This window comes from Phyllostomus hastatus, unplaced genomic scaffold, assembly GCF_019186645.2.
Source record: "Phyllostomus hastatus isolate PE091 unplaced genomic scaffold, TTU_PhHast_1.1 phas_scaffold_93, whole genome shotgun sequence".
NCBI lineage: Eukaryota > Metazoa > Chordata > Mammalia > Chiroptera > Phyllostomidae > Phyllostomus > Phyllostomus hastatus.
In genome coordinates, this window is record NW_025334042.1 from 20,018,826 (window position 1) to 20,031,942 (window position 13,117).

General features: G+C 53.2%; 1 protein-coding gene across 1 annotated transcript; it reads left to right on the forward strand.

The window, feature by feature from the left end:
- Positions 1 to 4,303: 4,303 nt before the first annotated feature.
- LOC123812470 (keratin, type II cuticular Hb1-like) lies at positions 4,304 to 11,942 on the forward strand. Its single transcript, XM_045829233.1, has 9 exons — positions 4,304 to 4,874; positions 7,054 to 7,262; positions 7,907 to 7,967; positions 8,867 to 8,962; positions 9,465 to 9,629; positions 9,777 to 9,902; positions 10,169 to 10,389; positions 10,565 to 10,596; positions 11,086 to 11,942. Exons 1-9 carry the CDS (start codon positions 4,491 to 4,493, stop codon positions 11,259 to 11,261), a joined length of 1,470 nt encoding a protein of 489 aa, XP_045685189.1. The 5' UTR covers positions 4,304 to 4,490; the 3' UTR covers positions 11,262 to 11,942.
- Positions 11,943 to 13,117: the final 1,175 nt, after the last annotated feature.

The following is a 13,117-nucleotide window of genomic DNA, read 5'->3' on the forward strand; positions in this document are numbered from 1 at the left end:
AGATGCTCAACATCACTAATCATCAGAGAAATGCAAATTAAAATGACAAAGAGATGTCATCTTACACCTGTCAGAATGGCTATCATCAATAAATCAACAAACAAGTGCTGGCAAAGATGTGGAGAAAGGGGAATACTTTTGCACTGTTGGTGGGAATGCAGATTGGTGCAGCCACTGTGGAAAGTGGTATGAAGATACCTCAAAAAATTAAAAATGGATCTGCCCTTTGACCCAGTGATCCCAGTTCTGGGAATATATCTGAAGGAGCCCAAAACACTAATTCAAAAGAACATAAGCACCCCTATGTTCATGCAGCATTATTTACAATTGCCAAGATATGGAAGCAGCCCAAGTGTCCACAAGTAGATGAGTGGATAAAACAACTATTTACACAATGGAATACTACTCAGCTGTAAAAAAGAAGAAAATTTTGCAAAAGTATCAATGAACCTGTTCAACATTATGCTAAGTGAAATAAGCCAGTTGGAGAAAGACAAATGCCATATGATTTTACACATGTGTGGAATCTAATGAACAAACAACTAACAAAGTGAGGACAGACTCACAGATGGAGAGCAGGATGACAGCTAGTGGGGGGTGGTGAGGGGGCAGAGGGATTGAACAAAAAGTTAAAAGAACTCATGGACAATAGTGTGGTGATTGCTGCGGGGAGGAGGGTATAAGGGTACTAAATGGTAATGGAAAAAATACAATAAAGATTAAACCCAAAAATATAAAATAAATTAAAGAAAATAAATAAAAAAGAATATATCCACATGTCACTCTTCCCAGTAGCCATTCTTGGCCTGGGGGAGGCAGGAGACAAGGAGTGAGTTTCTTACACAACAGGAAACGAGAAGTGGACAGCAGGGAAGATGGCTCAGGGTGGGATCCACCAGCTGTAGCCACCACCAGGCTGCACATGGTTGGGTTGTGCACAAGGGCCAGCTGGGGTTCTCAGGGAGGGGGAAAGGCTGGGAACTCAGGTCTTTCCTCAAGCCCTGCCAACTTAACACTTCTTACAGCTGCTGCTACAGGCTCCCATCCCACCATATCTGGTGTCACAGGTACAGGTGGCAGAGAGGTCCCCACAAACAACACCACCCTGGGAGCTGCTCATACTGGCATAGGAACAATAATGATAATCCAGAACCTTTGGTGGGAGTGGGGAGCTGGTCCCAAGTCACCCCTAGACCTGGAAGATTAGCTTCACATCTAATGGGGAGTTGAGGGGAGGCTGGGTATGGTTACCAGGGCAGGTACCTGGAGTAACCAATGGGCAATAGAAGGGAAATAATAGTAACAACAATAATAGCAGCAGCGAGAATTTGTTGAATTTACTTTGCACCAGGAATTCTACTAATGCTTTACATACACACCTCACTTTATCCTCACCACCCCCTGAGCAAGTTTTATGCTTTATTCTAGATACAAAGGAATCTGAGGCTCACAGAGGTTGTGGGATTTTTACACCCAGATTGTAAGTGGTAGAGCCCAGGCTTGAACCTAATTGTGTCTGATTCCAGAAACACCCTTGACCACTACACCATTAAGAAGGAAGAATGATTTCCAAAATGGGCACTGTGATGGTCAAGATGTCTCATAATTATGCCTTGGATTACCAAAACTAGATGCACACATACACACTTTCACACACATCCACTCCATATGCTATCTCTACGTCTCATTGGTTCACACACTTCTGGTCGTGGGTCTCTCCAGATCAAGCATCTCCAATGCTCAGCCTGACATTCCAAGCCTGCCCTGTTCATCCACCATATCCACCATCTAGCCCCAGCCTGCTTCCTTTCCCCCGTCCTCATTCATCCCCTATTTTTCAGCTAAAGTGGATTGTCAGCTGTCCCTTTCACATCTGTAGCCTCTGTTGCTTTGTGTCTTTGCTTACATCATTCCCCCTCCCTCTCTCATCTCAACACATATAATTCTTCACCATTCTTCAGGCCCAATCAAACTGTCTTCTTCTCAAGGACCCTGCCCTGACCTCTGGACCCAAGCCCCTTGGCATGATGTTCCTCCATCAGAGCCAGACACCCTGCAGCTTTGTATTAAGGCCCTCTGTGCCTGCCTGCCCTGCCTAGGGAATGCAGTCTCCTCCTTCATGCTCTCAGCCAGGCTTCTACTGAGTGCTCAGCAGGTGTTTGCTCCCTGCCTTGAATTGACTCCTGGGGCCCCGTGGGAGGGAGTGGGGGTTAAAAGGAAACCTGACAGCCAAGACAGAGCATTTGCTTTTCATCAAAAGACTGGTGGAATGGAAATAAAAGGGGTAAGGGGATTATTTCTAGAAGAGCTGGCCAAGAATGGAGCAGCCCTCCTCTCCCTCAAGGAAGCATTAACTACCAACCCTCTCTGTGGGGAAATCTCTTCTTGATTGTGTCTGATCTCTCATGCTGCAGCCGATCTCTCTCACTTGGGTTCCAAGAATAATAAAGAGGACACCAGGGAACATGTTTCCCTGAGGCTAGGTCAGAGACTAGTACTAACACTTTGGGGGACACTGTATTCTAGCTGTCAAACCTTTCAATTTCCTCCCCTCTGGAGGATTATCACAAATCAACCTGCAGCCCTCTGGTCTCTCTGGATTTTAATGCATTTAATTATCTATGTGGACAAAAGCTGATTAGTAACCTCCTCATTGATGGTGATAGCACAGAAAGTCTGATCCATCTACCCACCAAAACCCAGAAAGAGGTCCAAGCAAGCATCATGTAAGTGCCTCCATAAGACTAATTGAAGTCCTCCATGCTTCAGGGTAGGTTCATTTCCTCTCACGAGGGGGGCACCAAAGAGGGACGTCTCCATCACTACTAGCATTCCCTGGAGTAACTTGGAGTAGGAATACATAATCCTAAAGCCACAGGTCACACAGCTGGCAACTCCAGTTGCAGCTGGAAGTAGAAGCATAAGACACTCTGGAGCTGGGCTCCATCATCTACAGAGGACAGAACTAAGGTTGGGCTGAAACTCCCGCAAAACCAAGTCTGGATCAAAGGGATCTGGGCTCTCAGGAATGTTGGAAAGGCAGCAAAGGGGGCAGTGGGGCACTCCCTGGAAATGGTATGCCAGGCAGCCCAAAGCCAGGCACGGCTGGCCATCACCACCTCTGGGATTCCAGGATTTAATCACCCTTTGCACAATAATAACCCATATTTTAAAACAAAGGAAGCTAAGGATGATTTACATGTTTCTTTTTAATACTGACTGCTGAGTTCACACTTTGGTTACCTCTGTCTACAACTAGACACATAATTAACTTTCATTATGACAGGCTCAGCTTCAAGACTTGGTGGCCATGACCAAGCACCAGTTGAAGGGAAGGCTTTGGATCCGACTGATTTCTATAAGCGCCCAAAGCACAGCAATCTGGGCTCCTGCCTCCTAGAGGAACCCAACCCTCCTCAGCCCCCAAAGACTTAGACCCTGAGAGGGGCCGGTGTGGGGGAGGGCTGGGAGCCACCTGTCAGATTCTGACTCTGCCTCCCTATGGAGCCTTCTCTGTGTGACCTTAAACAGGTCACTGGACCACTCTGAGTTCACCTTCATAACCAGGTAAACCTCAGAAGGATGTCTGGAGGTTAGATGAAATAATGCATTTTAAAGCCCTCACACACTGTAGGCACTCCATAAATGCAACTCCCTCCCCTCCACCTAGCAGAGTGGAGAGGGGTACAGGACAGGGTGCACTGTTACACGGAGAGGAGCTATAAGCTGAGTTCTGATAAAGAGAGAAGAGAGAGTTTTTCCCAAAGAGAGGCAGGATGAATGGCAAATTATAATAGTAGAGCGAACAGAACAAACAAATAAGCAAACAATTATGGAGCTCTTATTAAGTGTTAGGTAGGGCCCTAAATGCTGTCCATTACCTCATTAGGTCCTCCTAACAGCGCTCAGGTGAGTACTGTTATCCCTATTCTGCACTTGAGGAAATAGTCACCTCGCACGATCATGACAACAAAATGCAGGACTGACTTCAGAGACCCCTGCCCTCCAACACACACAAACACGCACACCCCCGCACCATGTGGAGAAGCACAAATAACTAAGACGAAGGCTTCGCAGCCTAAAGGGTGGTTTGGTGGGCCTGAGTGCCAAGGAGGGGCCGGGTATGGCCAGCTGCCCGGTTGCCCAGCTCGGGCGTGGAGCCCCAGACCCAGCGCTACGCGGGCCTAGCCCGGCGGAGGGGTGTAGGGGGCCGGTCCTGGGCGCACCCGGCAGGGCCGCAGAGCTGACCAGGCACTTCCCGGCCCCATAAAGCGCGGGGAGGGGCGGGGGGCGGGTAGCAAACGCGGTTTTATGGAGGCGGCCGGGCAGACCGCTGGCCGCTTTGATTCCGGGCGGGAAGGGGAGCAAGGGCCGACTTCCAAGCTAGTAAACGCGTTGGCTGCTCGCTCCCTCCCGGGCCGGCCGGCAGCGATATAAGGCACCGCGCGGACTTCGAAGTCCAGCGCCCGCCACTGCCACCCCGCCGCGCCATGTCCTGCCTGTCCTCCCGCCTCGGAGCCCCGAGTGGGGTCGGCGCCTTCAGCTGCGCCTCGGCCTGCGGGCCCCGGCCCGGCCGCTGCTGCATCACAGCCGCCCCCTACCGCGGCGTCTCCTGCTACCGCGGCCTCACCGGGGGCTTTGGCAGCCAGAGCCTGTGCGGGGGCTTCCGCTCTGGCTCCTGCGGCCGCAGCTTCGGATACCGCTCTGGCGGCGTGTGCGGGCCCAGCCCGCCCTGCATCACCACCGTGTCTGTCAACGAGAGTCTCCTCACGCCCCTCAACCTGGAGATTGACCCCAACGCTCAGTGCGTGAAGCATGAGGAGAAAGAGCAGATCAAGTGTCTCAACAGCAGGTTCGCTGCCTTCATCGACAAGGTGGGTGTTCTTGATCAGCCCTTTCCTAAATCTTCAGTTGCTGGGCTGGGCACTGAAGAGGAGTCAGGCGCAGGAGAGACATGGTCCAGGTGGGTTCCCAGTAGGTGGAGGAGATGACACAAATCCAGAGTACAGGCAGACACAGAGAGATGTGTATTGGGCGGGGCTCTTGATTTGATAGCACTGTTATACACAACCTCTGTGGCAGGCAGGGTCGCTACAGACAAGGTGGGTGTTCTTGAGCCCTCCCTTCCAGAGCCTGGAAGTCCCGGGAGGAGCTGGGAATTCCCAGGCAGGCAGCCGCTCTAGAAATAGGAACAAGAAGTGCTGGTATTTTGTGTGGTAGTTTTAAGTGATACATTCTCCTCTCACGAATGTTTCAATCCTTTAGATTAATGGAGAAAATCTCATTGGGTGCTAATATGTCTTTAACGTCCCTCTAACACTTGCTGCTCTCCCACTCTTAATAAAGAGAGCAAGCCTCGGGTTCAGAGCTGTCTGGGGCAAGAGTTTCAAGAACAATTGGTTTTATGATTCCTTTTACAAATGCATAGTGATAATGGTTTTACAGCTCCGATGGAAATATAAAGTTACTCCTTCAACCCCATTTAAGTGTGAATGTTCAGCAAATCCACTTATAGATAAATCATGAATAAAATAATACAAGGGGATGGCAAAATTTTGAAGTCAGCCTGTGAAGGGTTCATATTTGAGAATGGCTCTGCCACCCCCAGTCCAGCCCTGGGGTGTAAACAGAACAGAAAGGAGATGGGGCAAGGGGCCTGCCCAAGGGCCCACCGAGAGTGGGTGGCAGAGCAGGACTCCAAGCCTGGGCTCTCTCCAGCGCCCCAGGCCCCAGGAGCTAAAAGTACCAAAACTTGGGGTCAAGTGCCCCCCTCCCCTCCATCGGGAGCTGCTCCACCTTAGCAGACACTGCACCCTGAGAGTGCTGGCGCTCACACCTGGGAGAGGTAGCCAGGAATGGAGTTTGGAAAAGCTCCTGGCCTAAGAGCAGGCGGCCTGGGCTCCATGCCCAGCTTCTCCGCTGATTCGCTGTGATGCTGGGCAGTGGTGTCCCCTCTTGGCCCCAGTGTTCTCCACACCAGAGCTGTGTGTGGTGCAGTGTGGGAGCTGACCATGACTTTGAAAGGGAAGATGAGAGACCAGGCAGCCATGAGACTCCCCACCATGCTGGAGCCCCATCAGCTAAGACCACCTAAAATGATCCCTTATAATAGCAACAGTCCTGGTTCCCTATCTCTGGAGGTTTGTTCCAACCAGGGAATTCCCAGCTGCACTCTATCGAGTTAGACAAAAGGATGCCAGGACAAAAGGCAAGGTAGCATCTCATCTCCAGCAAAATATGTAAGAAACAGGAAACTGGAGGCCAGGGGCCTAGTCGTGTTTGTGGATGTCCTTTCTGGCCAGCACAGTGTACGCAGGGTTGCCATCGCAACTCTCTGGGTTGAATGACTTCCAGTAATGGCCTGCATGCTTCATTTCCCCATAGTTCTCACCCTCAAATCTTCCCAATTCACATTACCTGCCCAGCTTCCAGAGCCATCTGAGTGTCCATCATGAAGTTTTGGCCTATTAAGACCAGAAGCCACCCTCCCCTGCTCCCCCCCAGGCCTCAGCCATCCTGCGTGGTGACAGCCTTCCCTTCTGACCTCCGCAGCTAGGAAGCCCTTCCCACCTTGACCATCCATTCAAACTACTGCCCACCCTGCCCCAGCCTGGCCACTGAGGACAGAGATGAAGGAGCCATAGGCCCTGCCCTGGGAAAGTTCAGAGTAAAAAGCTTTCATCCTAGTTTATCCTCCCACCCCTGCTCTAAATTCCCTTCCTTCAGGAAGCCTTCCCTGACTAGGACTACCTTCCACCCCCGCCTGCCACCTCAGCCCAACTGTAACCCAGCACAGCACGTATGCCCCTCAGTTTCTCGCTCATCCCATCCAGGCCCACCAGAGCAGACCCTCTCCAGGCCTGAACAAGCAGCCGTGAGACAAGGGCTCTGCCGGTGTGTCCCCAGGCCAGGGGAGCCCAGCAGGATCCCTGTACTGTCCACCCCTGGCCTCTGTACAACTTGCTTCCTGTTCTGTCTAGACTCTGCCTGCTCTCTGAGGAGGGCTGGGGATGTTGACTTCTCCCACCGACTGTTCTCCCACCTCCACACCAGGTGCGCTTCCTGGAGCAGCAGAACAAGCTGCTAGAGACCAAGTGGCAGTTCTACCAGAACCGCAAGTGCTGCGAGAGCAACCTGGAGCCGCTGTTTGAGGGCTACGTCGAAACGCTGAGAAGGGAGGCCGAGTGTGCAGAGGCCGACAGTGGGAGGCTGGCCTCAGAGCTCAACCACGTGCAGGAGGTGATGGAGGGCTACAAGAAGAAGTGAGTGCATCAGGAAGGAGGTTTTGGAGAAGAGAAATGGGGTTAATTCAGAGCAGGGTAGATTTGGATTGGACCACAAGAGGAACTTTCTAAGAGGAAGAAAACAGTGGCAGGAAGTTTGTGGGGAAAATTTTTTTCTAGAATGGGAATTTAAACATTCAAGAGTCTAAGCTGCCCCAGTTACCTCATTATTATGTGTTTATTTCATTAATCCATTAAACATTTGTTGAACATCTACTCTACGATTCAGGTGTTGTGTTAGGCCCTGAGGCAGGGGAAGGGTAAGAAAGTAACGAGGAGGGGTCGGGGGGATACCAGAACTAGGGCATCGTTCCTGCCCCGCCTTGGAGTTGCAGTCCAGAAGCAGAGAGAAGGCCTGGGTAACATGCAAGGTGCCCCCCCTGGCCCACATCATGTGTAAGAATTCCCAAATCAGGAAGAGCATTGGGTGACCTGGGTTGTTTTGAGTGCCAAGAAGAAAGAGATGAACAAGGTTCGTCCTAATCCAATACTCTGATTCTATGACCACCTCCAAATGATCCACTTCCTAGAGTGTGTTTGTCTGGGCCTTAATTCTCTTTTATGCTCTCCAAATCCCAGTCTTTTGAACTGTTAGCGACTGAACCCGTGCTCTTCGTCCCCAGGTATGAAGAGGAGGTGGCACTAAGGGCCACTGCTGAGAATGAGTTTGTAGTCCTAAAGAAGGTGAGTGACCCCAGAATACTCATCCTGCAACTCAGAACCCTGGGCAGAGGCAGGAGGGAGCTCTCTGCAATTCAGAGAGGCTGAGCGCCTCCCCAAGAATCCCATACCCCAACCTTGCCTCTGTTCTTTGTCCCAAATGCCCCAGTGGTCCCGGTGGCCCCGGACACCAGGGCACACTGCCTGCTTCAAGCAGGGCTGGCTTCTCGTCTATCCGAGGCAACTCCTATCTGGCTGATGGCTTCCCACCTCCTGCTGCCTGTGCCTGGCAGAGAGTAGGCACTCAAAAAATACTTATGGATGAAAAAGCACACTCATGAGAAGGGAAGATTAAATCCTCAGATCAGCAGGAGTTGGGAAATGCATAAACAGGGCCATTGTGCCTCGCCTTTTAGACCTGACTCGGTCCACATGCCGTCACGGGGACTCTCACCAGGTCACGAGGACTCCAACCACCTCCAGGTGAGGAAACAGGCTCAGAGGCCAGGGCTCTTGCCCTGTGGCACAGTGGCTTGAACAGAGCAGAACTGATCCCTGAGACCTCTTCTCTGACAACTGATCTAGATTTCTTTCTGCAAGATTCCAGAGCAGAGAGGGGTGGGGCATCATTAGAATTCACACATCTTACACTGGACCTTGAGCTTCAGTGATAGTACAAGATGTGGATTCTAGAGGCATCACCCCAGTGGGTACCAGAGGATGTGCCTGGATGCCTCGGCATCTCCCTCCCTGACCCAGACCTGCTCCTACCCCTCTCACTGCAGCAAGGACTTTACCAACACCACGATACCAGGCACTGGGGTGACCAGAGGAGGAGGGTCTCCAGGGAGTTTGCCTCCCTGGTGGGAGGAGCTCTGTGCTGTCCCCGCAGCGAGACTCCTATACCACTCTCTGTCCTCTAGGACGTGGACTGCGCCTACCTGCGTAAGTCGGACCTGCAGGCCAATGCGGAGGCCCTGACCCAGGAGATTGACTTCCTGCGGCGACTGTATGAGGAGGTGAGAGGGGTCACAGAGTGGTGGAGCAGCAAGGAGGATATGAGTTAGACGGTGGGAAGCACTTGCTGCCACTGGCTTTTGAATCCCCTGGGTTGGGGGAGTGCAGAGCAGAGTTGAGATACCTGAGGCAGGTTTACTGTCACAAGATGAAGAAGTCTAGCTTGATGTCTTATCTGCCATGGCCCAGACAAGCTAGTGTCCCTGGTTCGTGTGGTGACAATGACCACAAACTGGTAAATTCTGGTCATACACCCCAAGGATCCAGACAGGGGGCCCTAACGGAAGTCAGGCGCAGGCCTCAGACATGAGCTCCTCTCAGGCTGGGACTCTGGGTCTGAGGTGCACAGAGAGGCCGCCGGGTGGAGGGGCAGACCTCACCTTGGAGGCTGGGGCTTCAGACAGTGAGTCTGGGGAAGAAGCAGAGGAAGGGATCAGGGAGGGAGTGGGCTGCTGAGAGCAGGGTTCTGGTCAAAGAATCTCTTACACTCCCTTGCGCCCACAGGAGATCCGTGTCCTGCACGCCCACATCTCAGACACCTCGGTCGTCGTCAAGATGGATAACAGCAGGGACCTGAACATGGACTGCATTGTTGCCGAGATCAAGGCTCAGTATGATGACATCGCCAGCCGCAGCCGGGCCGAGGCCGAGTCCTGGTACCGCAGCAAGGTGAGTGCCCAACATCCCAGCAGGAGGGATGCTAAAAGGGCCAGGGAAGGGCATACAGTTGTCAGGATGGGGTGGCAGATGAGCAAACTGCGGGGCTCAGTGGAATGACATATCCCGTGTCCCATGAGCGTCTCTTCTTCCCCCCAGTGTGAGGAGATGAAGGCCACGGTGATCCGTCACGGGGAGACCCTGCGCCGCACCAAGGAGGAGATCAACGAGCTGAACCGCATGATCCAGAGGCTGACAGCTGAGGTCGAGAACGCCAAGTGCCAGGTACGGGTCCTCTGTGCCCTGGATCACCAGAGAGGCTGGGGGCCTAGCCAGGGTCCCACAGGCAATGGGGACCTCACCATTCGTTCTCTGGACCATTTACATGACTAGGGTCTCGAGTTGTGGTCACTCAGGGAGACCTAGGCAACGAAGGTGAGAGGCCTGTTCCTAATATAATCCCAATAGGGTTCAAGAGACTGGGCACACCCAGGAAATAGGTTGAGAGACCTGGGGACCATAACCCTCCTTGTTCTCTTCTGGGTCCTCAGAACACCAAGCTGGAAACTGCAGTGACCCAGGCAGAGCAGCAGGGCGAGACGGCCATCAGCGATGCCCGCTGCAAGCTGACTGAGCTGGAGGCCGCCCTGCAGAAGGCCAAGCAGGACATGGCCTGCCTGCTCAAGGCGTACCAGGAGGTGATGAACTCCAAGCTGGGCCTGGACATCGAGATCGCCACCTACAGGCGCCTGCTAGAGGGCGAGGAGCAGAGGTGGGGACCACACCTGTGGGAATGGTGTCTCCTCAATCTTTCCAAACTGTGCTTAGAGCCAGGAATGTGTGTGCATGTTATTTTCATCTAACTCACATCAGGATAACTTGGAGGAGAGAATTTGCAAGCTTTGCACTACCCCAATTAATTTTTATCTCTTTTCTGTCCCCACAAGATTATGTGAAGGCATCGGTGCTGTAAATGTCTGTAAGTAATCTATACTATGGGTTCCAAAATAAGGGCAAACTTTTTCTCAAAGAGCCAGATGGTAAATATTTTAGACTGTGGGTCATGCAGTCTGTCAACTAAATTCTGTCATTGTAAGGTTAAAGTAGCCACAGCCACAAGCAATACTTAACAAATAGATCTGGCTGGGTTCCAATAAAACTTTATTTACAAATATACAACCACAGTTTGAAGATGCTGGAACGGAGGAGTGGAATGTGGCAGTGAATGATTATAACTTTAATAGCTATTTCTGCCTATAGGGAAGGCCTGGGCTAACAGTTTATCAAGGATGATCTTTGAGGTTAGACTGTGGGAAGGACTGCTCAGGTACGAGGAGGAGCCAGAAATAAAAATTAAGGGGAGGAGCTCTGAACAAGAGAAGTGGGCTCTGGTCAGCAGGCAGGAGCCGCTGCCCCCACTCCTGCCTGCATGGGGACTAAGCCCTGCCCTCCCTACCCCTCCCCACAGGTGTCAGCAGCTCCAGGGGCGGGGTCGTTTGCGGGGACCTCTGCGTGTCAGGCTCCCGGCCTGTGACCGGCAGCACCTGCAGCGCCCCCTGCAGCGGGAACCTGGCGGTGAGCACCGGCCTGTGCTCTCCCTGCGGACAGAGCTGCCCCAGCAGCCGCATGGTGCGGTTTGCGTAGTGCTTCCGACCCTGTGCAGACACAATTCAGAGCTCCGTGAGGGAAAGGGCTGCAACTCCAGCAGCCGGCCAGCTGGCCCAGGGCTGCGAAGGTGCTTGGGCTTCAGACAGACGAGCCTTGGGAACCAGTCCACTTGACCTACCCACACTGCTGCCTCAATTTCTGGCTGCTCATCCCCCACTCCCCCTTCCTGTCTCTTCATTTCTTCCAAGGAGGTGGGGCTCTCTGTGCTGGCACATCTTGGCAGCTCTTCCCCACCCCCAAGAGTCTGAACGACTGACTTTCTTGAAACCTTGGGCTATAGTCCAGTCCTGACTGGGTTGCTCTGGACTTGGACTTGGGCTCCTGTGGATTCTAAGGGCTGGCCCCAGGGCCCTACTGGTGTGTGAGTGCTTTTGGGGCTGTGCCTCCCCTGCCCTCTAAAAACCCACGCACAGCCCTGACCAGTGTGGTTCAGTTGTCCTGTAACCAAAGAGTTGCGGGTTTGATTCCAGGTCAGGGTACATACCTGGATGCAGGTTCGCCCCCCATCCAGGTGCATAGGATCCTCAGTCCAGGTACATGCAGGAAGTAACCAATCCATGTTCCTCTCTCACATCAATGTTTCTGTTTCTCTCTCTCCCTCTCTCTCTCATCACCCCCACCCCCCGCCACCCTTCCTCTTTCCCTTCCTCTCTCTCTAAAAGCAATGGGGTGGGGGGGATGTCCTCCGGTAAGGAATAAATGAATAAAAAAATAAACCCACACTCAATAACAGGTTGTGTCCCCCAGGGGACAACTTTCTTCGGCTGCCTGGGCTTCCTTTCCCTTTCCCGGCACTTGGTCTCCATGTTTCCAGTGAAGCTCAGGGGTCATATATAAGGCCCCGGAGATGCTCCCTGTGTGCACGAGTGCTTACTCCTGTGATTCCGGCCCTGTTTTCACCCCCACTGGAGGCCACAGAGGAGCTGTTCTCGGCCAGAGACAGAGAGGGCTGTCTCTGAGGCACCCTCCCCATGATGCCTCACTTCCACATCCTGAAGGGTGCAAGGGCATGGCTGGCAGCCCCAAAACCCAGGAACACAGAAGGAGCTGGAAGGGCAACAGGGAGGAGTCTTAGCCAAAAGGGGGAAGGCCTGGCTCTCCTGACACCTTGGGCGGGGACCCCGTCACTTGGGCTGCTGGGACACCAAGTGGGCTACTTCCTCCCCCCCCACACTACCCCCACCTTCAACGTGTGAGAATTCCTGACCATGAATCAAACATACAGAAACCCTTAGAAACCAACACTCCCTGGACAGACCCCACCCCCCACACACATACCACCACCACTTCCCAAGGGGCTCAGACACAGGGACCTCCCACTGCCTCCCCAGCACCCACCACGGGCTGCTGTCCATCCTGGGTGGACATCGCCAAGCACAGACCACAGAAACACCCCACAGTTACACAGACCCCAGGTCAGAGGCCTGACACATGGGTGCCCCATTCAGCGCAGACTTAACACAGGCGTACCCTCAGGAGCCCAGATATACAGACCGTCCCTCAGCCCAGGGACCTAGGGCAGAGCCACTACCAGGGACCCAGACTCCATCCCGCTCCCAAACACACTCGGACCTCCCCCCACTGCCACCACCCCCACAGAATCCCAGACCCAGAAAGCCCCCTCCAGGGCCTCAAAACCCACACTGTCCAGGGCCCCAGGGCCTGGCAGACGAAGCACCAGGGAGGGCTGAGAGTGGCTCCTCTGCACTGACTGGTCCACCCAGAAACCGGGGCCTGAGGAATGTACTCTGACAGCCCCGCCCCCCGCAGCAGGGGAGGACTCCACTGCCCACTTCCTGGCAGAGCCAGAACTTCCCTGGGGTGTCACTGGG